Genomic DNA, 27344 nt, shown 5'->3' on the forward strand with positions numbered 1-27344 from the left:
CACTGGGCCCTTGGGTAAAAAAGAGGGTAATTCTAAAGAATGAACAAAGATTCAGAGTGAGATTTAAACTTAAACCTATTAGACTAAACTCTTGCTCCTCTAGTGTATTCTGTCTCCTTGATATCAGGACTTGAGCTCTTAACATCTATAAAATAGGATATGCATTAAATAAGGTCTAGTGGACTAGCCTGAGAATAGGACCAGCATTACAACATATTGCAGCTATATAGGGAAATGCAGGCCTCCAAAAATGACTTATAAAAATCCCCATTCAGATGTTAAGGACTCTGTACAGATAAGGTATCAAAAACTGATCTTATAATGAATGCCATGGCTCCCTAACGTTTATTTGAAAACCAGTAGTGTAATTCCATGAGAGTTTTATTAAATGACAAAGAAGAGTACCTGAACAATTTTGATAAGAAATTCTTGAAGCAAACATCAGTGTCAGAATATATTAGCACCACAAATCAACAGTTCAGTGCCATCAGGCATTTACTGCAGCATTTTTAGAAGTATGCAACACTTTTCCCAGCTCTAACAATTTCCCTCTGAAGTCACCCCCTTATCCTTTTTCACCAAACAGAAATTTCTTCCCTATTATATTAAGATCAAATGACTCTAGTGTATGCAACAGTTTCCAAACCCCTAGGCAAGTCCAACTTGACCCACTGCTACCTCTGACACCCTGACCACTTTCATTATCAAATTCTCTGCAACTCTCATCACTTTCTGATTACTGGCTTCTAACTCCTTTGCTACCTGTCTTGCCCTGTCAGCCCCTTTTACAGCTGAATTCTCCCTCAGATTTGCAGTAACAGCAAACCCTGACTAGGGCCTGGAAACAGGGTTTTCTATTTGATTCTATCGAAAGGAATATCTCAGACCTACAGAGAAATCTAACTACATCTGCATGGTGGGTTCAGGACACACAACCCCAAAATACGGCACCTTGATATACTGAATATTTTAACCTCAAGGGATTTGAAAAACAGCAAGTGCTGGAAGGATTCTCTGCCTCCCCACACCTCCTTTTCACCTGAAGCAGGTCATAAGACCTTCATGTGAGAGGTGCCCTCCCTGTACCTGGAGGAAAAGAACATCCTTATCGCTGAAGACAAAGGGACACTGAAAAAACTGAACAAATAAGCCTTGCTAAGTTTCCCTTCAGTTTATTACCCTTAGCTCATATCCTTTTGTCCTATCACATTTTTCTATGACTTTCCACTTTTCATCAAATTTCATATAAAAACACAAAGGTTTAATCCTTTCTTCTGGTCTTCATTTCCTTATGAAAGCTTCTGTTTCCCAAAACTTTTATTAAATACATTTTTATGCATTTCTCTTGTTAATCAGTTTTCTGTTATACAGTCCAACTAAGAACATAGAAGGATAGAAGGAAAAGGGTTTTTTTCCCTCCCCCACATGCAATAAGACCAGAGACTCTACTAATTGTATTAATATTAGAGAATTCCCAAGGTATCTAGCTCCAGGCAATATTCTTAACTAATGAAAATAGTAGATAAGTAGAGCAAAGCTAATTAGTAATTTTAGATAAATTAATCTCATCTGTGAATATGAGTAAACTTCCTACCCAGCCACAAGTAGAAAAACTGAATTACAACACGGAGGAAATAACATGAAAAGGGATCAGAATATGGAAAGTCTGGCCCTGCTAATCATGACCTGTTTGGGACCTCAGTTTTTACACCTATAATGAAATGCATCTTTTTAGCTTTAAAAGGAAGCTAAAAGGAAAGAAGTCATTATGAATTTATTTTTCCTCCAGGTAACTTTTATCTCATTCCTATCAAAGCAATCCTTTCACTTCCCCCACCATAGTAGTTATTACAGATTTATATTAAAAACTGCAGGGACCGGGGTGTTCATTTGGTTTTACATTCATTCATTAAGCAACAAATTCCTCAGTACTGCCTGAGGAAACAGTTGTGTACCAGACACTATGCTAGGTTCTGGGGATACACTGTTTAATCAGACACAGCTCTGTCCTCATGCAGCTTACAGTCTAGTAACAAATAACAAACCAAGTCTTCTGCTTTAATCTGCCTACTACAGAATGCATATACTTCTTCTGATGTCAAGGCCTATACAATATGGTTTAAAATGTCAGCACCACTGATCCAAGTGTATATTTCTTCTTCTACAAAAATGCCTTAGTCAATGCCCTTCCTCTAGCTAAAACCACCACCTTCAGGAATGTTGCTTGGCTTTGTATACTTTTATCTATATCTCTGAATTCTTGTAAAGTATATTGATTAGAGAAGAATGCAAATAAAAATTTGTGGTCATAAAAAGAGGCCAAGCCATAACAGCAAAGACTTACAGTACATAGGGAAATGGCTGAGAGAAATCTGAGCCGAGTAAAGAGGCAATGTAACTCCACGTACTGCTTTTTTGCCCTACTTCTCTGTCTTCATTTTTTCTTGATCATCCCTTAATTCTGTGCCTTTCTCTTGTGGCATGATGTGGTGGCATGACATTGTTTTTCTGTAGAGCCAGAAGGAGTCAGGACGAAAAAGCTCAGTCCTGACAGCTTCCAGCTACTCCATGCTGGGCGGATAACTTAGCCTCCCTCAGCCTCCGTTTCCTCACTGGTAAAAACCAGGGTTAAGTCAGACCATGTATGCTATGAATCCAGTCCAGGATCTGGCACATGGTAAGTAATCAATAAAAGGCAGTGACAGTGATGGAATAATGATGATAATGAACAAAGAAATCAAAAAGGAGAAAAATTACAATTGATCACAAGATGGGAATTAAAATTAAAATCACCTGGTGAAATTACTGAGTAAAATTTTGGTGTTCTGAGTTTGAAAAGGTAGTTCACTACATTCTCAACAAACACTAAAATCACATGTAATTGCCACGTGTAGTTGCTTAAATGACTCTCATGGGAGGAAAAAAGTTTGTCTTCTGTCATAAAAATAACTTTAAGCTCAAAAGTTATTTTGCTATTAATTCATCTTCCATTCTATCCAAATAAACCCCTGATCTGTATTCTCAGGAATGTTAATGTCATCAAAGTCTGTAAAATGGCTATAAAACTGTTACCAGGGCAGATTAAAGAGACATGACAACTAAATGCAACACCTAAACGCACGCTGGCCCCTACCCTGGAATTCACAATATAGTCACATTTCATTCCTTAATGCCTGTGTATAAACTGCAAGACTCTTCCCAAAATGCCAGTTATATTCTGTCACTCTTGTCCTCAAAACCTTTTAAAACCTCGTTGGCTAACCAATCACCTCTGTTTCTTACCTGGCTTCATCACCTACCCATTGCCTACACAACCTGATCTCCTTCCAGCAAACGCGAGCAATCCAGTACAGCAGACTCCCTGTGCCCCTCCCCACCGGACCATCCCCTCCTCCTCTGCACCCAGCTTAAGTCAACTTCCCCACCCTGGCACAGTCCCTGACTAGTCAGAGCCCCCCCCAAGCCTCCCAAATCTCATCTCTTAAAACCCTGTTGTTTGCCACCTTGGCACTTTATCCTAGGCCGTCCTGCCTAACGTTAATGGTTTAAATGTTTAATGGTTTTACAAATATGTACTTAGTATCTCCAACAAAACAGCTGCATGAGGGCACCTGGCTGGCTCCGTTGGTAGAGCATGTGACTCTCGATCTCAGGGTCCTGAGTTTAAGCCTCACGTCGCATATAGAGCTTACTTAAAAAAAAAAAAAAAAATAGCTGCATGAAAACAGAGTAGTTCCTAAACTGTACTTCAAATACAGCCCTGATTATACTAAAATTCAATACAGCACAGTTGAAAGCAAACAGTGTTATTATGGGCTTTTTTCCTTGATGAGGAATTTATCACCAAGGTATCATTATTCTTCATGATGAGAAGACATTCAGAATTTCTCAATCCCAGGCTACTATTCATCTAGACGAAGCCATTTCATACTCTTCCATGTACCTCTTTCACTATCCTAAAATCAACTTCTTCACATTTTTATTTATTTATTTATTTATTTTTTAAAGATTTTATTTATTTATTCGACAGAGATAGAGACAGCCAGCGAGAGAGGGAACACAAGCAGGGGGAGTGGGAGAGGAAGAAGCAGGCTCATAGCAGAGGAGCCTGATGTGGGGCTCGATCCCAGCACTCCGGGATCACGCCCTGAGCCGAAGGCAGACGCTTAACCGCTGTGCCACCCAGGCGCCCCAATTTCTTCACATTTTTAAATCCTGATTTGCTTCTAAATTCTACACAGTGGGCCTTTAACAGACTTTTCCCCAAAAAGCTTTCAACCTTCCTCTACTACACACACTGTAATTCCTTTACCATAACAGAAATAACTTAAATGTCAAGTCGTATTTGTAGAGAAATCAGACCAATGTCCAAATGTCAAACTCAGCTTCTCCTTCAGCTTTAATCACTCAACTCTAAATTCATCCTTAAGAATTCAAGGTAGTCGAGACAGCAAAAGATCTGTAGTGAGGCAGACTGGGATACATTTTTCACTTCCTCCTTAGACTCCTTTTCCAACTTATGGAAAATTACGTATTTTCCACGGAGTCCTAAAAATTATTAGGTGTATAACCTTGGGAAATTGTAGAACTTATCTGTCCATCAATTTTATCATCTGTAACACTGGGATAAAATAGGACCAGTCCATAAGGATAGCTGTGAGAATTAAATAAACTAAGACATGTGGGGCGCCTGGGTGGCTCAGTTGGTTAAGCGTCTGACTCTTGATTTTGGCTCAGATCATGATCTCAGGGTCTTGGGATAGAGCCCTGCGTCGGGCTCCCTACTCAGCGGGGAGTCTGCTTGTCCCTCTCCCTCTGACCCTGCTCCGCTTATGCGTTCACTGGCTCGCTCTCTCTCTCTCACAAATGAAAAAATAAAAAATCTTTAAAAAATTAAAGAAGAAATTAAAAAATAAATAAACTAAGACATGAGAGTGACAGATCTTGGCACATGGTTACCTCTCAAGTACTATTAGCAGCTATTACTAACACTGGTATTAATATTGTAAAGATCCTAGCATATAGGCTCAATAAAACATAGCTATTATTTTCTAAACCGTATTAAAATATTTTTGGTTATAGCAAATGAAACTGTTGGATAATTATAATATTTATCCATTTATCTATGACAGGGCTTCTAAAAATGTGGCCTCAGCTTAGCAACATCAACATTCTGTTTGTTAGAAACACAAATTCCTGCAACTTGTTAGAAATGGAAATTTTCAGGCCTCATCCCCAATCTAGGGAATCAGAAGCTCTTGGGGTAAGGCCCATAATCTATTTTAACAAGCCGTCTCTAAGCAAGTCTGATGCAGCTAAAGTTTAAGAACCACTCACATAAACCTAAGGTCTTTAAAATAGAGATATTATTTGCAGATTTAAAGAACCAAAAAGCTGCCTTATACTTTCAGAAGATGTATTTTTCATTAGCCCTTTATAAAGTCAATGCTGCATATATTCTCCCATCTCATCTGTGCCCATAGATATAAAATCACTCAAGAAGTATGCAATGGTCAAGAACACAGAGCAAATTAGAGCTTTTTCTCTACTCTCCAAAAGTTATCACTCTGTTCTCAGCTTGGGGATATACATTTCCTTCCAGTCACCAAATCAGAAAAGAAAGAACAGTGTGATTGATTCAGGGGAGCCATGAAGTCACTGACTTTAAAAGCCGGGCAACGGATATCTAGGCTATGAATAAATATCTAGGCTTTCCAAAGACAAGATGGAACAGAGTCAGTTGGGTGTCTCCCGTGGTAACCAAGCAGGTAATTATCACATAGGGTGTGGCACAATATTGGAATCCAGGGCCCCTTCCTCTCCAAATGCATTTACGTATCAATAAATTAAAATTCAGACCAAATATCCTATAATATAATGTTAAGGGGAAAATTTACAGTACAGCTAACTGGTACAGAGGAATTTATCTCCACGATAACCTGCCAGTTAGATGGACCCAAGGCAAGGAAAGCCCATTATATGGACTTCTTCAGACTCCAATGTTCTCCTAAAAATTGTTCATCCCCTTAAATTATTCCTCTTCAATACAGCCTCTCAGTCATGGTTCAAGTTCTAATTCTGGGTCTAAGTAAACAATTAAAAGAGAATTTTCTAATCTTTGGTAACTATTGAGGTATTTCAGAAACCAAAGGGCTTCCTTCTTTCTTGTTTTCCAGAATAAGGGAAAAGCTAAATCATAGGTACTTCAATCTTAGGTACCATTTCTTACACTACCGTCTTGCTGATTTCTAAACAGTGAGAAGGAATTGCATGTGATGAATAACAACGAAAACTGAATAATGATATAAGACCCTCTAGTTTATAAAGTTCCATAGGTAGAATGGACATTAAAAAAAATACTGTAATAAAAGACTGTCACCAATTTAATGTCTTAGAACAATTCTCTGGGTAAAATTTACCAAACTGAAGTCAAAACATTTTTGATAACCACCAGCTCATGGTTTTTAATACCATAATTAAAATTATGCTAAAGAATAATACATAAATGTTACCAGCACTAATAGTTTACCTAAATATCCAATTTGCAAGGTAAGCAATCCAGTCTACTCAGTGTGTGAAGAGACCTGCAGAGGGAGCGGACTTGAATGTGTCAACTGGACTCTATTATTCAAGTATTCTGAAGAATGATGCATCCAAAGGAAAACACTCTCGCCAGCACAGTCAGTTTAAGGACAGGCTTAGTCCTACAACTGAAATACCAGAACACTAATATTTAAATACATTTAGAAAAATGCCAGAGGCATCTGTTCACCCGCAAATGTAAGTTTTAATTAAGCAATCTGTTTACCTTAAACAAATGTAATTTTAGCTCCAGTGAATATAAAATAAGGCCATTTTGTTTTTTTAATACAGTTTTTCTCCCCCCCAAAAAATTTTCCCCAAATATTGTAGGGAAAAAAGTGTTTACACACATGGATATAATAGTAACTTAAGCAGTCATTTAAAAGCTCCGCAACGTTTACTTTTCTCAGTCATATAAACTTGTAAAAAACTGACCATGCCAAAATCATCCCCTAAGCACTGGTTTATGCTATTCTGCAGCTGCATAAACCAAAACTTCCTAAATCACAGGGAGTAATTGGTGAGTAGTTAAAACTACAGGTAGAGAAAAGTAAACACAACAACATAGCCAAGGGGAACCCCCTGGCAGATCTGCAACCCGTCACAGTGCACAAGGAAACCAAACACTGGACACAGCCCCTCGTTCTAATTCATATTCTCATCTCAGGACTTGTACTGCAGTTCTACCAGTACAGTTCTCCCTTCTGTAAAGGAAGGAAGCAAACTGGAGGATGTTCCCACATCCTCCACATGCCCTCCAGCTGTGAATCTAAGTGCAACTACAACTGAGGAATAAAAATGGCCAACCTTTCACAAGTATGGTGGGCCTTCACTGACTCCCTTTCTGCAAGGAGAGTGTGTGGAAGAAGAGGAAAAAAGAGGAATAAAAAGGACCTTTGGCCCCAAGGTCAATCCATAAATGACTGGGGAGCAGTGTATAGAGAGGAGGCGGGTATGGCTAACAGGATGACCTCAAATAGGTAATTCTTCAGTGTCCCAGTAGGACTCTAAGGCAAGAAGGCAACAGGCCAATCTATCACCTCAAAAGATTCTGAACCTAAATCCCAGCTGTTTCTACTGAAAAGGAAGGTACTGAGGCCTCAGTCGGTTAAGCATCTGCCTTCAGCTCAGGTCATGATCTCAGGGTCCTGGGATCGAGCCCTGCATCTGGCTTCTTGCTTGCAGGGAACCTGCTTCTCCCTCTCCTCCCTGCTCGTGCTCTCTCCTGCTCTCTCTCTCTCCCTCTCTCTCTCTTGCTCTCTCTCTCTCCTTCTCAAATAAATAAATAAAATCTTTTAAAAAATAAATATAAGGGAAAGTACTTGAGGTAAGAAAAGGGATTTGGATGAGGGAGGTAGAAGGGTTCCAGGGGCAACTTACACAATGTGTCAATTAACATACTTTATGCTTAAATGGATTATCTCCTTTATGTCCTCACACTAACCTATCACTGCCACCATTTTACAGATGAGAGCCTAAGAAGGTTAAGGTCACACAAATAATAAACTGTAAGGCCTGGACACAACCGCGTCTGACCTCTTGTTGCTTCCCATCTTTGGCTCACATGCCACAGACTACTAACTTTGAAGGACCGTTCTTCTTTCAAAGATAATTTGCTCTAACTTAGCAAAATATATAACTTATAAAATGAAAAGAAAAAATTCAGCAAAGTCAAATCTGTTTGGGGACTAAACCTCTCAATTGCCTCACTGCCCAAAACAGCAGAACTACCAAGAACAGTTCTCCCTGGAGACAAAACTGTGCTGGAGAGAACAGGGTAAAATAATTATATAATATTACGGGGCGCCTGGGTGGCACAGCGGTTAAGCGTCTGCCTTCGGCTCAGGGCGTGATCCCAGAGTGCTGGGATCGAGCCCCACATCAGGCTCCTCTGCTGTGAGCCTGCTTCTTCCTCTCCCACTCCCCCTGCTTGTGTTCCCTCTCTCACTGGCTGTCTCTATCTCTGTCAAAATAAATAAAATAAAATCTTTAAATAATAATAATAATAATTATATAATATTAAATTAAAATAAATAAATAATTATTTAGAAAGGGCAACATTTGTAAGAATTCTTTCAGAAAATGGGGAACACATCCCTAGCTGGGGTCAGCACTCCCCAGCAGCTGAGCCAAGGGCAGAGTCTCCAGACCCAAGACCCCACAGGGCCATCCTAAGGCACAACTCCGGGGCTGTGTGAGAGTACCCTTAGTGCACAAGACAGCCATTCCTCCCCTCTTTTTCCCTTTTAACCTCCTCCCTCACCTCTTCTTCTCTTTTCTTCTAGAACTCCACTTACCCCCTCCGTTACCCATGGTTTAAGGACTACTTGTGACTACAGTTAAAACTGATGAAACATAAAGAAGACACATAGAATTATCCAATTATCTAAATGATTTTATTCCCATTTTTTTCTCTCCTTACCCATTTTCATTTTATTGACTCATTTGTCATGTCCATCCCTTCCTCTCATTCATTGAAAAGGAATACGGTAAGGCAAAAAAGATATGGGACCTGCTTCTCTCCTTTCCCTGTTTCTCCCTTGAAGATGTTCAATATTTCAAGCAAGGAACATAAGAAAGTCAATACAGAGAAAATATTACTTTCTAATATTAATTTGTTTACTTAAAATTCAGGTACTCATTATATTTCCCACTAATTGGACCAAATGGACGCCTAGAGGGAAAAAGTCCAGCTTTTTTTTTTTTTTTTTGTGAGACTAAAGAGGCTGACTACATAGTGCAACATTCCTTTTACTATCATTTGAGCGAAACGTGGAAAAGATCACATAAAGGCTGCCCTTTCTCTGGTTAACTAGTAACAACACAAACCTTAACGGCCTGGTGCCTCTAAATGTTTTAGGATATTTATTTTTCTTCACTTGAGGTTAAAGCTATAACTTCTAGACCTAAAAGAATGAAAGATTTAAAAACTATGTTCTCACGTATTTGAGTTTTGTGCCAGAAATTTTGGGGCACGATTTTTAAGATTAGAAAGGAAGACTAATTTGAGCTGATACTAGAGCAAAACCGAACAGAAGCAACTGACAGTGGGAGTCAGCCCAGCCTGTACTGTCTAGCTTTTCCCCACTCCCTACAGTGACTCCTCATTTAATAAGCATTAATTTTAAATTCTGACCCTATGACATACTTCAAGAAACAAATAAGCCAATTTGACTGCAACCCTAATCAGTTGGACTGATATCTATGCAATGGCTGTTGCGCATAAAAGAACATATTCTCCCAATTCTTACTTACAGAAGGCAGCAGAAGTAAGCCTTAAATCTTGAGAGCTGTCATTTTATCAAAAAAAAGTCACATATTCTAGGTAAATCAGGCTTTGAACCCTTGCTGTCTGACTCTGAAGGCTATGTGTGTATAACCACTAAATTAGACCACATTGGGTAGTTGCTAGAAGAATTAAATGATTTAATTATGCAATGTATATTACACACCGTGAGAATACTCTTGCCAGGCACTGTGATAAATAATGTAGCCTTTGTCCTCAAGCGGCTCAGTGTTTGGACAATTTTAGCAAAGGAAGTCTCCTTTTACTCAACCATTCAGTGTATGAACTACTCATAAGATGAATGGCCCATTCCAACATGTCTGGCACACAGTGCTGCGGTTCCTAGGGGGGTCACCTCATTTGTGTTTCTACTTCTCTCTGGTGTCCCCTGCTAACAGTTGTAATTTGATTATCAACCTGGAACCATAGCAATTATGCTCCAGGAGACGTGGGGCAACCCGCTGAGCCTACCAACGTGCCGACCCCAAGACAGCCACAGCTACAAGATTGCTAGGGCATCAGCCTCCAAAGGGGAACCTCTTCATTGAAAACTCTGCTTCCCTTGGACTCACCTCAGAAATGAGGAACTCCCGTCAGAGCATTCCGCTCCAAAGTTCCGTACCATAAACGTCAGCCCATCTCTGCCCTATCCTGTGGAAGAGTCCCACTCACAATATGTGCGCGATGAGACAAAAGCTTGGAAGAGGGGAGGTAAACTGCTGGTCTCCTTCATTAGTATTCACAGTATATTTCCTCACAAAATCATCATAAAGCACAGTGTCTTAAACTTTTATCTCTTGCCAAAACACCAAAGGATTCAGCTCCCAGCAGTAACAGAAGCTCCCTACAGAAATGATTCTCAGTTGGAGAGTGGGTGACACGGCCTGCCTGAACGATACGTCGGAATTGGGGAAAAGGATTTTGTCAATGGGTGGTGAGAGAGAGGGGACTAAAACATCCCTCAGGTGACTTTGATATGCCCCTTGAAATGAGAATCACTTTTACAGAAGGCTATTGGATGCTATCACATTATTGGTACTACTTTGCTACATGATGCATTCAATAGGATTTGTGAGTAGCTTAGGAATATAACCACATTTAAAATAATGTTTCTTTGTGAGAACATTCTAAGTCCCAAGCACCAGACATTAAAACATTCCCTGTTTCCAACTTTAGGATTATCCATAAGAGGGGGGGAAATATGATTAACAGTTCATTGTGAAGTCATACAGGTGCTCTAGCTGAGGTTTATAAAAGGGCTTCAGTGGGATCCAATAATTCCATGAAATTGTATGCAAATTTTGTGTGCATGTGTATTTTTCTGGAGAGCTTATATCAGATCCTCAAAGTGTCCCAGAGCACAGAAATAAGTATTAATTTAATATTAATTTCAGAACCACGACTATTTACTACAGAGAGAAATGTACACATAAGCACGACTATCTGGGTCATACCAAGTACAAGAAGTTAAAGAACTCTACACTTCTGTCTCTATAATCTACCTTTATTCTCACATAACCCTCTGCCATCCACATATATCCAATGCCAGAACTTGGTTTGAATTTTCAGAGAGAGAAAAATATCTTACTGAGTACTGAAATTCTCCTATGCCCTACCACATAAATATTTACATACTTCTTAAACAGCTGAGATTTTTTTCAGAGTCCAATAATGCTAGGTTTTAACTGATGTCACAGAATGCATTGTAATCATTGTATACTTACCTTCTCGCCTTCATCATTACCCACAGGCCACACACCAGATAATTACAGTTAACTAAAATGCACATCAAATGCTCTAGAATTTAAACTTTTGATTTGATATTGAAAAGCTATGCTTCAGAGCTAGACAATCAATTCCTGCACAATAAATTAAAAGCACGCTAAACAATTCCAAGATGTGAAAATAATATTAACTGACCTTCATGAGATGCTGATTTATCCATTTTGTAAACGTTTTCTTTTGAACTTTGTCCCGTTCATCTGGAAGGGGAAAAAAAGATATAAAACGAAGTTGGTAAAATCTACAAAGAGGAGACTTTAGTTGTGATTATGCATATAAATAAAAATAAGGTATTCAAAAAATACTGTTTAGTACATTTGGATTTTCCTGTTAAATTTTGGCAACTTACAGCTATCCGTAAGAAAGTTAGAGAGCCACCTGTCAAACTGGTCTCTTCCCAGTGTTGTATTTACCAACATTACTCCATTAAACAAACCCCTCTGCTCATAGTGTTGCATGAACTCCATCACAACTACCACTCCTAGGAAGTTGTCTGACAAAAACCTTACTAGCTTCAGGTGAGCCCTTGCACTGAACTTCCCTAAGCACTTGACCACATATTACATCCCATTTGGTCTCCCAACTAAAAGAGGGAAAGTAGCTAGTGCCATTCTCATCTTACGGAAGAAGAAACCAAGACTTAGAGGGGTTAAAACACTTGTCCACAACTATTTAGCAGAACATTTAATAGCTGTGATAAAAGGCAGGACTTACATTCAGGTCCTTTGGCTGCAGTAAACTCTGATTTAATGACTGACCATGCTGCTTCTTTTCTAGACTCCCAGTTTTGAATTGTCTCGTAAAAAAAGAAACATCCCAACTAGATCCTCACTACAGAGAGCTGATACTGCCCTGGTTCCCACAGACATGGTACACAGAAGAGTGAGGGAAGGCTTCTTATGATTTAAGGTGAAAGAGTACTAGAATGTTTTGGTTCATCACGTCATTATTTCAAAAGAAAACCATAACCTTCCAACATTTAGAACTGACATTCAAAACTATACTACTTCCTCCTCACTGGTTCTAGTTCTTATTCCCCTTCTTCCTCCTTTCTGCATCTAGGATAGTGCTTTCTTCTTCCTCGGTGGTCTTTTTCCTTCCCTACCACAGTTTGAAATTGTCCATCCATTCCCTAGGTGTAGGCTATGTCTCACTCTCTCCCTCCACATTCTTCATCCCTGAGCGCCCTTAAACTATTTTAATGGAAATGAAGTTCCTTTGAAAATGTTTGTTCCATTTATTAAAAGTATTTATGGACATTGTTAAGGAGCTTGGATTCAGATGGCTGTACAGCAACACCCTGAACTCACCTTCTATAGACAAACCAAATCTACAGCCACATGTGAATGAATTCCCTCTGATAAAGACCTGAAAACTAGCTGAACGTCTCCTCCACAACAAAGGACCAAAAAACAAACAAACAAACAAACACAGGTAGGAGACAGGTAGGAGAGGCAGAGACATGGTCTCACCAAAAACCCTACCCCCGGTGCAGTGACCCACAACTGGCAGGAATCTCACAAATGTACTGCATGTCCCTGAGGAGCAAGGTATTTGTGCCCCACATCAGGCATCACAACCCTTGGACCTGCACCAGAGAGATGGGCCCCCTAAACATCTGACTTTGCAAAACAACAGGCTTACATCCAAGAGACCCAAAAGGCCGTGTGGGAAAGAGAAAGTCCACTCTTAAAGGGCTCACACAGACTCACTTACCCAAAATCCAGCACAAAAGCAGCAGTTTAAAACGCACCTAGACCACATGAGAAGGAAATTCATGAGCTAATTTTAAAGCTTCTACTGGAGTTGCAAGGGCACCACCTCTCCTTCTCCCACAGTCCCACTTCAGCCAGTAGGCGGCCTTGTACCACGCTGGGCTGCCCCCAAGCACTACTGAAGGTGATGGGCTTGCCTCAGCCCTAGGCTCTGCATGGACTCTACTGAAGCCAGTGGGCACACGCAGTCCACACAGGGGTGACCCCTGAAGCTCTTGTCCCTGGTGGCCAGGGTGGGCTGTGTTGCTGGGCTCCATGGAACTGAAACAATAGAAGAGATACTTCTTGGCAAGCTACTGCTCCCAGGGCACAGCACAAACATTGGACTGAAACACACCCCCAGTGTGCCTGTGGAAAAGGCCAATTTGCTTGTCTTGGAGCATTAGCCAAAGGGGCAGGCTTCAGGTTTACCATACATCTAGAAACCACGGAGGAGCTCTCAGAAAACATAGGCAAGAGGACGCCACCTTTGTACTCACCCTCAGCCTCACTACAGCTTGCGGGTACTTCCCAGAAAGAGCTTATACATTCATCTGGAGCCCAGATTTTTCAACTGTTGCCAAGAAGACATCGTCTGCAGGCCCAGGAGAGGTTATGACTATGGTCCCACAGGACTGTATACATTTGCATACTTTTAAAGGTGCTGCCTGAGGGTCTGGTTTCCAATCAGCCAGAAAATAAATGCTGACTGAGATCCCTTCCTTTGGAATACTGTCAGGGTTTGACACAATCTCAACAACTGGGACCTCTCAAGGATAAAGCAGGCCACTTAAACAATCACAAAAGTTTGAGAGACAACCAAGAGCTAGGGCAAGGTTGAATGATAAGGTCCATCGCCTACACAATACCACTCCTTCAAGACAGGGAGAGGTAGGTGATTTGCCTGATACACAGAAATGAACATAGAGAGACAAGCAAAATGAGGGAACCCAGGAATATGTTCCAAGCAAAAGAACAAGATAAGACCCCAGGAAAAAACCTTAATGAAATGGAGATAAGTAACTTACCCGATAAAGAGTTCAAGTAATGGTCATTAAGATACTCACAGAACTTGAGAGAAGAATGGATGAACTTCAACAAAGATAGAAAATATTAAGAAAGTACTAAACAGAAGTCACAGAGCTGAAGAATATAATAACTGAACTGAAAAATACATCAGAGTGGTTCAACAACAAACTAGATGAAGCAGAACAGATCATCCTGGAAGACAGGGCAGTGGAACCCACCCAAACACAGCAGCAAAAAGAAAAAAAGAATTTTAAAAAGTGAAGATAGATTAAGAGACCCATAAAACAACATCAAGCAGAATAATATTTACATTACAGAAATCCCAGAAGGAGAAGAAAAAGAATGAGAAAAAGGGGCAAAAAACTTTTTTGAAGAAATAATGGCTGAACATTTCTCTAACCTAAAGAAGGAAGGAGACATCCAGGTCCAGGAAGCACAGAAAGTTCCAAATAAGAAGAACCCAGAGACCCACACCAAGAGACACTGTAATTAAAATATCAAAAGTTGAAGAAAAAGATCAAAAGTTAAAGAAAAAGAGAGAATCTTAAAAGCAGCAAGAGAAAAACCACTTGCTACATAAAAGGGAAGCCCTATAAGACTATAAGCTGATTTTTCAGAAGAAATTTTGAAGGTCAGAAGAAAGTGGCATGATATATTAAAATATTGGAAGGAAAAAATTTTCAACCAAGAATATTCTACCCAGCAAGTTTATCATTCAGAATTGAAAGAGAAATAAAGAGTTTTCCAGACAAGTAAAAGCTAAAGGTATTCATCACCACTAAACTGGCCTTCCAAGAGATGTTACAGAAACTTCTTCAAGCTGAAAAGAAAGGGCACTAACTAATAACAAGAAAACATATGTGTACATTAAGTAAAAACTGCACTGGGAAAGCAAATATAAAGGTAGTGGATTAACCATTTGTAAATCTAGTGTGAAGGTTAAAAGACAAAAGTAGTAAAATTAACTATAACAGTAAGTTAAGGGGTAAACAAAATAAAAATATGTAAGATATGATATCAAAAGCATAAAACATGAGGGTGGAGGCAAAGTAAAAGGTAGTTTTTAGAATGTGTTGAAACTCAACTTACTATCAACTTAAAATAGACTGTTACATACAAAGAACAAGACAGATGAATCTCCAGTAACCACAAAGCAAAAACTTATAGTAGATACATAAAAGTTAATGATAAAGGAAACGAAACCTAACACTAAAAAAAGTTATCAAATTACAATGGAAGAAAGCAAAAGAAGAAGAAAGGAACAGAGAGGAACTACAAAAATAACCAGAAAACAATTAACAAAATGACAGTAAATACATACCTCTAATAGCTTTATTTTTTTTAACATTTTATTTTTAAGTACTCTCTACTCTCAACATGGGGCTCAAACTCACAACCACAAGATCGAGAGTTGCATGCTCTACCAACTGAGCCAGCCAGGTGCCCCAATAATTGCTTTAAATGTAAATGGACTAAATTCTTCAAACAAAAGACACAGATTGGCTTTAAAAAAAAAAAAGACATCCATATATTGCATATAAGAGACTCACTTCAGATCTAAGGACACACACAGACTGAAAGTGAAGGGATAAAAAACATACTGTATGCAAACTGAAATGAAAAGAAAGCTGCTATGGCTACACTTATATCAGCCAAACTAGACTTTATAACAAAGACTGTGTAAAAGACAAAGAAGGACATTACATAATGATAAAAAGGTCAATCCAACAAGAGGTTTTAACAGTTGTAAGTATTTATGCACTCTAAATATATGAAGCAAATATTAACAAGACCTAAGGGAGAAATCAACAGCAATACAATAATAGTATGGTACTTTAACAACCCATTTATAGCAATGGATAGATCATCCAGACAGAAAATTAATAAGGAAACATTGGCCTTAAATGATACATTTTACCAGATGGACTTAATACATGTATACAGAATAGTCTATCTAAAAGCAGCAGAATATACATTCTTCTCAAGTACACGTGGAACATTCTCCAGGACAGATCAAATGTTAGACCAAAAAACAAGTCTCAACAAACTTAAGAAGATTAAAATCATATCAAGCATCTTCTCTGACCACAGTGGTATGAAACTAGAAATTAATTACAGGAACAAAAATCACAAATACATGGAGATTAAACAACATGCTACTGAACAACCAATCAAAGGAGTAATTAAAAAAATGTCTTGGGACAAATGAAAATCAAAGGAGTAATTAAAAAATGTCTTGGGACAAATGAAAATGTAAATACAACATTCCAAAATCTATGGGATACAGAAAAAGCAGTTCTAAGCAGAAAGTTCACAGCAATACAAGGCCTGCCTTAAGAAACAAAGAAAATTTCAAATAAACAATCCAACTTCACACCTAAAGTAACTAGAAAATAAGAGCAAACAAAGCCCAAAGTTAGTAAAAGGAAGGAAATAATAAAGATCAGAGTGGGAAATACTTCCTTAACTTATAATGGGATTATGTCTCAATAACCTCATCAGAGATTGAAATATCATAGATTGATAATGTATATATTACAACAAACCTACAGAACATCACAGTTTGGCCTAGACTACCTTAAACATGCTCAGAACACTTACACTGGCCTACAGTTGGGCAAAATCACTAACACAAAGCCTATTTTATAATAAAGTGTTGATTCATCATGTAACTTATTGAATACTATACTGAAAATGAAAAACATAATGGTTTTATGGCTATGGAATGGTTGTAACTATACCTGTGTCACTGCGTGCCTGACTGGGAGCTGCAACTGACACTGCCTACCATCATGAAAGAGTATTATACCACATATCAGGGGCAAAAAAAAAAAAAAAAAAAAAATCAAAATTCAAAGTACAGTTCCTACTGAATGCATCACCTTCACACTATAGTAAGTCAAAAAAATCTAATTTAAACCACCATAAGTTAGGAACCATCTGTAAATGAAATAGAGACTAAAAAAAACAATAAAAGGTTCAATCAATGAAGCTAAGAGTTGGTTCTTTGAAAAGATAAAATTCACAAGCTTTTATGTAGACTCACCAAGAAGAAGGGAGCTTAAATAAATAAAATTGGAAATGAAAGAAAAGTTATAACTAATACCAAAGAAATACAAAGGGTCATTAAGAAACTACTACGAACAAATTACACAACAACGAATTAAACCTAGGATGGATAAATTCCCAGAAACATACAATTTTCTAAGATCAAATCATGAAGAAACAGAAAATGTGAATAGATCAATTACTAGTAAGGAGATTGAATCAGTAATCAAAAAACTCCCAACAAAAAAAGTCTAAGAGCACACAGCTTTTTACTGTTGAGTATGATGTTAGCTATGGGTCTGGTATATATGGCCTTTATTATGTTGAGCTATGTTCCTTTTACACCTACTTTATTGAGTTTTTATCATAACGGATGTTGAAATTTGTCAAGTGCTTTTTTTCATCTATTGAGATAATATAATTTTTATTCTTCATTTTGTTAATGTAGTGTATCATTTTGATTGATTTGTGAATATCATATCACCCAGAACAAATCCCACTTGATTATGATGTATGACCCTTTAAATTTATTGTTGAATTTGGTTCACAAATATTTTGTTGAAGATTTTTGCATCTATGTTCATCAGGGACATTGGCCGATAATTTTCTTTTCTGTGGTGTCCTGGTCTGGTTTTGATATCAAAGTAATGCTACCCTTGTAAAATGAGTTTGGAAATGTTCCCTCCTCTTCAGTTTTTTTTTGAAACAATTAGAGGATAGCTATTAAGTCTTTGAATGTTTGGTAGAATTCACAGATGGCCAAAAGCGCATGAAAAGATGTTCAACATCACTAATTATCTGGGAAATGCAAATCAAAACCACAACGAGATATCACTGCACACCTGTTAAAATGGCTGTTATCAAAAAGTCAAGAAATAACAAGTGCTGGCAAGAACGTAGATAAAAGGGAACCCTCGTACCCTGTTGGTAGGAATATAAATTGGTACAGCCACTATAGAAAACAGTATGGATATTCCTCAAAAAATTAAAAATGGAGCTACCATAGGGTAGTTGATCCAGATATTGGACTTCTAGGTATTTGCCCAGAGAAAACAAACACACTAATTCCCAATGTAAAATCTCTAGGCACAAGTCTCCCCAAGAACAATGATATCAAATAATTGTTAACCAACATTATCATCCACAAAATATGTATTAATTCCTCTGTTGGCCCCTTTAGGGTATCATCTATACCTTACTCAACTTGGCCTACCCCACAGAAGATGTTATAGTGCTTTCATGCACTTAACAAATAAATACCTATAATGTGAATTAATTATGCTTCAAAAAGGACAACTGAACTCTATAGAGTTAGATATACTACTATTATCTCTTAAAGCAATAATAGCATCTTAAACACCTTTGAGCCTTGCCATTCCTAAAGAGTTCAAAATGAACCTAAATTACTAGTACATAAGGCAAGAACAAAGAATAAGAAGCAACCTACTAGTCCTATTTACTGATAAAATGTAGATTCCATACATCCCTCATTTACTCATTCATTCCCACATCTATCAGGCCGTATGATGCGCCCAGGACCACAGTGGTACTGGGACCACCATGCTGGCAGAAAGTGTACTGGCCCTTGCTCTCCAGAGTTCATCATCTAGAGAGGGCACCTGACATGAAGACAGTGTGATAAGCATGCCAACTGAGCAAACGATGCGACATTCACCATGTAAGCAAGCACAAATGAGAAAAAGACCAACCCTGCTCAGGGCCGTCAAATGGGACCTGCAGGAGAATAAGTAGATTAGCAAGACAGAAGCCAGCCCTGTGTTAAAACCCAAGTGTTGTGATTCCCTCCAGCATTGCTTCCTTTACCCCAAAGATACAGTCATCTTTCAAAGGGAAGTGCTGAACACATCTCAACCACAGACAGGGTGCTGAAGAATCCAGCTCAGCTGTGCCATGTGAACTTTGGACAAACGAATGCAAACAATGAAACCTCTGCACCAAAGTCTAGTACTCATATCACCTTTTTCGGCATTGCTTTTCCAAGCCTCCAGCAAAAAGAAAACAGAAGAGGGGAATAAAAAAAATATTACTTCTTAGGCAATATCCACATTATTCCCATCCAATTAATAACCTAGGACCCTAATCTTAAATCAACAAGAAAAAAAATTAAAATGTGTTACTTAAAAATCTTCGTATTTCAAGGATAGACAGCTTTCATATCATGTTACAGAATATGAGATTAAGGCATTCCTGTAACTATTCTCCAAAATTTTATTAATTTTTTGGATTATCATGTAATACAAACTCTAAACAAATTTATTCTGCCTCATTAAATTTAATATATGTATATGTTATATATAATTATATATGTTATATACATGTAATTATGTACATAATCATGTATATTATATAAATTCTTCTCTTGGCACATAATGGTTAATAAAATACATTTCCTATTTTATAAATTAATAAAAGTGGTCCTCTATTTTAAGGAATATGAAAAAATAGAACATGTTCTAAAAAAATCACTTATCGATTAATTTCTTACCCACATGGTATAAAAAAAATAGTGATTTAACAAATAATTTACTCCTGGTACAGATGAGAGAGTCACTTAAATAATACAACTCTAAAAAGGTTATTTTGATCATTTTGGTTTGGATGTGATGGTTTCTGCTAGAGGCTCAAAACCACTGCTGAAAATGTAAGATGGAAGCTAAATATCTGGCAGGTAATGCTGAGGTAACATACCTGGGAATTATGACCCACAGATAAAGGACATGAGTAAGGTACCAGAAGTAAAGTTAACTAAATAACACACACATTTCATAAATTCTGATACTCTTCCCTAACAGTAACACCTAAACCTTTTCTTTTAAACCATGATCAACCTACATGACTCCCATTCGAGTACAACAAGGCAGGTTCTTCAGCACTAGAAGCTTCCCACAGTGCTACAACAATGAGGAAGAGGTACCGTGGACTTTAAGGGCCTCAAGTTCCTTCAGGAAAGCCACTTACGATCAGGGAATAATTTAAGTTTGGGGAGACAGTGATTTGCCACTTTCCATAAGCATTATTTCAAAAGGAAGTTATTTCAAAAGGAAGTATTCCAGATTACACCATCTAAATTTTCCAATTACAAGTCTCATAATGGTTCTTTATTTCATTTCAGTAAGGGATGTCTAACACTGAGATTTATAGTTAGGGCAATGTTGCTATGACAACAAAAAGGGAAAACCATTCCTGACATTTTAACCAATTTTACTGGTTTTACAGACTATCCAGTTATTTTTCTGAACGAAGTTTTAGAACATTCCTCTTTTGGAAAATTATTTCATTTACAGAGTAAGTTCCAAGTAAAAATATACATCTATGATCACTTTATAAAGTACAACCTGGCTGAAAATATGAAATGACACAGAATGCAAAGAATAACAGCATTTGGAAAAAACAAATGTGCAAAAAGAGCACTGATTACTATTCTAACAACCTCTGCTGACTGGTCTTCAGGAAAATCCATTTGAAATTAAATCCACTTAGTATCACACGTAAAATAAATATTAGGATTATCTAAACACATATCCTATGTACGACAAGAGGGTGAAAGTTCCCTCCAGGGAGGCTCAGAAGTTATGTGAGCCCGTCCAGATTTCTGAAGGGTGCTCGCAGCCTGCTAAACTCCCGCCACACAAACCAACACAGGTTAGCCAACTTTCCTTTCTCAGGTCTGAAAACATGAAAGTGATATTACGGGTCAAACTACTAACCCATACAGCACATCAGCCCCACCAGCTTTGCGTTCCAATCTTGATCATTCCTCATGAGCTGCCCCATCATTCTGCGAGAAATGTGTCCAACAGTCCCCTAAACTTTCCGTACAAACTCTGATGTGTCAGAGTCCTGTTAACTTTCTATGTAGAAAGAAAAACACTGACTAGACACTCCCACTTGCAAGCTGAAAACTAGTCAACTCCCCCTTTTAAACAAACATTAGCAAAGCCAGCCTCCTGCACTATTTTGTACAAGATAATACAACTATTACTAAAAAAAAACCTAAGTTATCTTTCTCCTTTTAATTTTAAGCAGTTCATACGAAGTCCCTTAAAAAGAGAGTTTTGATTTCCTAACTTTTTTTGCAACGAGTCATACCAATAGGATGTTACATTTCACTGCTGAACTAGCTCATCACATTCTCTAACACTCCAGGCAGAATTCCCCTGGAATAAAAAACACCACCCAGCCGAACTTGTTTAACTCATCCCTGATATGCATGCTATGAAGGTGATTTAGAAAGCTCAACTTTATATGCTAGACACATATCCTTCGGGGGGATTCCACCATCAAGTATTTATGTACACTTCACAAAAATTTTCACTTCAATCACAATTCTTTGAGCTGGATGGTACCTCTTCATTTTAAAGATATAAAAACAAGATTTAGGGAGATTAAGAAACCAGCCTAAAATTCCACAGCCTAAATGGGATCTTTAATCTCATTCCACCTGAAACTGATGACAATGTAGAGCTGACGAGCAGGGAGCTGGGTGAGAATGGATCAGACCTGACGCACATCACCACCCCTTTCCCTCCCCGGGGCCAGTCCCACCTCTGGCCACCTGTGAGCTGGCAGCCTGCACCCAATCACCCCTAGGGGCTCTGTCCTTCACCCTAGTAACAACTCCCTTGCCCACCTGATGTGACCCTCACCTACAGGGGCTCTAGCCGACATCATCTGTGACTGGAGGTTGTAGGTGTCATGGTTAGGAGCAAGGGAGTCCCTGCTCCCATTTTAATTGAAAAATCTTACCAAATATTCCCACAGAAATCATTATAGTTTATTTCTATAACTATAGAGCTACAACTAATCCAGCCTTCCCCTGCTGATCTGTGTGACCCAGCTCTGTGGGACTACAGACCTAAAGGAAGATACTTAACATTTCTGAGCCTTCGCCACAGCATCTACCCTCTGCCCCTGTTTTGTTAAAAGCAGGATTCTTATTAGGAAAATCCCACCAAAATCATGTCATTGAATTATTCATCATAAAAAAAAAGTCTGCAACACAGTCGAGGACTCCATGGGTATACCAGTGTTATTTCCCACTAATTTCTTAGTCACTAATGCAAAGTCCCATATACTTCAAGCCTATACCTGATCTCCCAATCAGGAGTATTGTTCTTCCTCTGTTCTAATTAATTTTGATAACAGGAGATGCTCACGCTGTTGCATGATACAAAGAAATACTTTAAGACTATAGTTGAGACAGTCTCTGTTCTTTCATTTTCAAGATTGAATTCCTCAGGGCTTAAAAAGAATTCTTCCTCCTATACAAGAAATGACAGGATAAAAAAAAAAATTCTAGGGTTATCCCTTTCTTATTACTAGCTTTATCAATTTAAATTCCCAATGTTGATGAATATCAGCTTTTGTTTTTTATGACCATTATTTGTTAACATCTGAATCTAAATGAAATTGACATTACTATCTGTTGCAATCCCTCCTTGCTGACAGCATAGATAGTCTACTGCTTCTGTGCTAGATAGTAAGTATGGCTAAAAACCACATTTAAAAAAAGAGTTATTGGCATATCTTCATAAAGAAGCTCTTTACATTTTCAAAAATCCTTAATCCTTCTGCCAAGAAATGAACATAATTTATAAAGGAGATATTTCAAGATAAGCATGGAACTTACAACACATCTTAAACATATAGCTATAATAAAACCTTCAGACTTACACTATCTGGCAGTACATAAAGAAATTATACAATATTAGAAATGAGAATGAGAAAAAAATTTTACGATTTTATTTTTAAGTAATGGGGGCTCAAACTTACAGCCCCAAGATTAAGAGTCACATGCTCTACCGACTGAGCCAGCCAGGCACCCTGAGAGTGAAAGAATTTTTTAAACAAATGAAACCATTAGAAGAAAATACAGAAAACTGTGCTTTAAAAATAGTTGGGTAGGAAGAGTGTTTCAAAACAAGTTACAAAACCTCCCAAAAAATACAAACATATAAAGGCAGACAAAAAATTTTTTAAAGGCAGACAAATTTGGGGTGCCTGAGAGGCTCATTCAGTTAAGTGTCTGACTTTTGATTCTGGCTCAGGTCATGATCTCAGGGTCGTGTGACTGAGCCTCGTGTCAGGCTCCACACTGGGCATACAGCCTACTTGGGATTCTCCCTCTCCCCCTCTCTCCCCATCCCCCCACCCCCGTTAATGCATGCTCACACTCTCTCTCTCAAAATTAGTTAATTAATTAATTAAAGGCAGACAAATGTGACAAAGTACTGATGTGACAGTAACACTATAAATGAAGTTAAAAATAAAGCATGACTAACTGAAAGAAAATACACGCTATATAATACACACCAAGAACATCCAAAATACAACTCCTATTAATCAGTAGGAAAAAAGACAGCCCCTCCCCAATTGCAAATGATTTCAGTATATGAGTCTCCAAGTCAAAAAGAAGGAATGCAAATGGCCAACAAAGACACGGGGAAATACGTCACCCATCCTACAGAATATCGATAATGGAAACCTTGCACATAGTGGCATGTAAAAGATTCCAAGACATACAGTTAAGTGAAAAAAAAGCAAATAATGTATATAAAAGATGTGCATCAAATTGGAAAGAGCAGTTTCATCAGAAGAGGGCGGAAGCTGGAAGGAGTGGAGATCAGTGTGATATAACGCATACTTCATTCTTCATACTTCTACACTGAGTGACTCTCTTACAAGGAAGATGCCTTTGTGTATTGTGAATAGTAACTGTGAGGAAAAAAAGGTATCTCGAGTTCTTTTATTCATTTATATATTCAATACTCTGACAGACTCTATAGAAGACATAGAAAAAAGACTCAGTCACAGGTCAGAGTACCCCCACTCCGATCTGAAGATAGAGCTAAACACTTCAGGTATGGTTAGGCTGCTCTTAGGCTGCTGACTGCAGGAGGAAAGGAAGAGCAGGGGAGAGAGGGGAAGGGCGAGACAAGGGGAGAGAGGAGTAAGAGGGTGGGAGAAGGGGAGGATCAGCTGGTGACACCTTTTCAGAGGATGATTGCCCAGGCTGGGATATAAAATGATGAGGCTGTAGAAAGTCTCTGAAAGGAGAATCAATAACTGCGAACATATTTAGACATTATCCCGCTCGGAGGGCACCCCTGTTGGAAGTTTAACTGCCACAGCACAAAATACAGTCATGGTTCTGCTCTCCTCTATCAGGAATCCAGAAGCAGGACAAGCATAGAATGTGCTAAGTAAGCTGAGGCATAGATGATGTAGAACAAAGAGAGTAAATCTCTCCACACAAGTGCTTTTCTGTAGAGCTCCTCCCCGGCTGCCACCACTCCCCACACTCGACAACCAGCTCTGGTCCTTTCCGGCCAGCACAGGGGCTGTGTGGCCGAGGAACCACAGTACTGGAGCCACAGCAGACGTGGCTGGGAACAGAAGTACTTCCTGGATTCTGCTCTGAAAAGTTTACTGCTGTCTGTTCTCGCAACTGGCCAAGAACTGCAATATAAAACACCTAAAATCTGCTTTTAACCTACTTTCTCCAACGGAGCACACTAAAAACACTGGAGCATAAGGAACCTTCTAATTACAGTTACACTGCTACAACATTTAAGAACTGTTTATGATCTAACCGCTGTTGTTCTGAGTCACTGTGAAGGGCAGAAAGTTTCTGCAATTCTTTATCTGTGTTCAACAACTTACAGAAATTACAGTTCTTTTAGACTTTTCAATCTTGGCCTTTCTTTAAGATTCAGAGGTCTGGTTAAGAATATATTCTAAAAGGCATAGTTATTATAGATAAGTTAATGAAAACAGAGCAAATGAACATTGTTTCCCCACTATTTATATATGAGATAAATCCAATAAGATTATGAGTACCTGAGATCGTGTGGGGTTTTAAAGTCTTTAGTTCTGAAAATTTTTACAATTATAACTACCATATGGAAGGAGAACAGAACCACTCACTTTAAAATTCAAATCAATCTTAGATAACCTCAAAAATTAAGACGTCCAATAGCTCAGAGAAAAATATAAACAACAAATTATACTGAATGCATATAGTGTTCTCAGATTTCTTTCAAATTGTATGACTTATTGGTTTATGAAAGAATATTTCCTCTTTCCCTGATGATATTTTCTGTCCCAACCAATACCTTAATTAGATAATACATGCTTATGTAAGTTTATTAAGTAATCAGGTGCCTTTAGTTTTTTTTGAAGATTTTATTTATTTATCTGACAGAGAGAGACAGCCAGCCAGAGAGGGAACACAAGCAGGGGGAGTGGGAGAGGAAGAAGCAGGCTCCCAGTGGAGGAGTCTGATGTGGGGCTCGATCCCAGAACGCCGGGATCACGCCCTGAGCCAAAGGCAGACGCTTAATGACTGAGCCACCCAGGCACCCCTGCCTTTAGATTTTAAAACATAAAGAAATAAAAAGGAATTTTCCTCTATATAGTTCATGTACTCCATTTGGTAGGCTATGAAGGTAGCTGCGGGAAGGAGAGAGAACGCACTTAGGAGTTGGGGCAACGGTAAGGGGCCTACACAAACATGAGTCCAGATCCTGGCATCAACACTAGCAAACAATTTCAGCTTGGGAAAATGATTTAACTTCTGTTAACTCAAGTTACCTCATCTGTAAAATTGAGTAACCATTACCAGGTACCTTACTAGATACCTAATACATATATTAATATAAGCACTAAGTAAGATGATAGTAGTATAAATATGATAGGAGTAGACCCCCTAATCATTTTAATTCAGTTAGCAAATATGTGTAAAGCAACAAATGTCAAGCATCACACTCATGTCAAAGTTACTATGCTGTGTACTATAGGATTTCACATCATCTCACAAATACCGTATTTATGTATCATGACCTTCATTTTACTCATTAAAAATAAATAAATTTCAAAGGATTTAATCTAACCCAAGGTTTCTCCCAGCAAGGAAGCAGCGGAGCTAGAATGTGACCCAGAATTTCTAATGCCCTTTCTGCTTTCTATTAGTAGGAATAAGACACAAGGAGACTCAAACTCATACACTCTCCAGAATCGAGGAAACTAGGAAAAGACATAAGATAAATTGGTGCCTTAATTTCTTATCATATCAATTCCAGAAAAAGAAAAATAAAATGTCCTCAGTTACTGAGGAAACAATCCCTTATTCAGTAAATGAACTGCATAAAATCTCACTATTTGGTGAACCAGCAAAAGAGAAAAATCCGGAATTCTTCTCAAGGTGATAGAGCAAATCAATACAAGGGACAAAAACAAGAACTTGGGAGTTCTTGCGTCTCTCTGGTAATAGACGGTGGGTTATTGCACAATAGAACATTCTTATTGTTTACCTTGAATATAATCAGTCTTTCTTGATAAGTATTGACTGGTACCATGAATCTGTCACAGTGGCCCGAGGAACAAAACCAAAAGTAACTTAATACGTGGTCTAATATTCACCCAACAAATTTTATTCTTCATGAAAGAGAGCGACCTAGAGTTCTCGTTCTTTAACAGAGGTATAATTGACATCTAGAAGTCTTAGTAACTTCTTTCATACAGTTGTGATCCCTTTTACTTTAACCAAGGATTTGAGTATTTTTTCAGGTTATGAGGCTACATTTCTCCAGTTGAAGGGAACTACGGGGTGATTCACAAGCACAATACTTTTCGCTCCTTTACTACAAGGCCAGTCATGGAGTGAGTCAGCAGCAGGGATAAAGGGTGAGGAACACTACTCTGAACCACTGGAAAAAAATTTCAGCCTGGGCTTGTTTTGAGATTACCTCCCACCCAAAATTTCGTATTTAAATGTAGTCTACAGCTTGTGGGGCAACCGCTTCACTTACAGCAGCACCATCCGTGCCCCAGTGGGCTTCAGA

General features: G+C 38.4%; 1 protein-coding gene across 26 annotated transcripts in view; it reads right to left on the bottom strand.

Annotated features, from left to right (window-relative positions):
* Nucleotides 1–27344, bottom strand: part of LOC113261161 (dystonin) — a 453463-nt gene that overhangs the window by 236574 nt on the left and 189545 nt on the right. For 24 of the 26 annotated variants that reach the window (XM_026507181.4, XM_026507164.4, XM_044387138.3 and 21 more), the window contains one exon: nucleotides 11789–11850. In XM_026507181.4, coding sequence (XP_026362966.3) covers nucleotides 11789–11850 — 62 coding nt within the window. Of the gene's footprint in view, nucleotides 1–11788; nucleotides 11851–21209; nucleotides 21396–27344 lie in introns of those variants that run through there. The other 2 variants (XM_048219595.2, XM_044387141.3) reach the window with 1 other exon arrangement.

This window comes from Ursus arctos, unplaced genomic scaffold (assembly GCF_023065955.2).
Source record: "Ursus arctos isolate Adak ecotype North America unplaced genomic scaffold, UrsArc2.0 scaffold_29, whole genome shotgun sequence".
NCBI lineage: Eukaryota > Metazoa > Chordata > Mammalia > Carnivora > Ursidae > Ursus > Ursus arctos.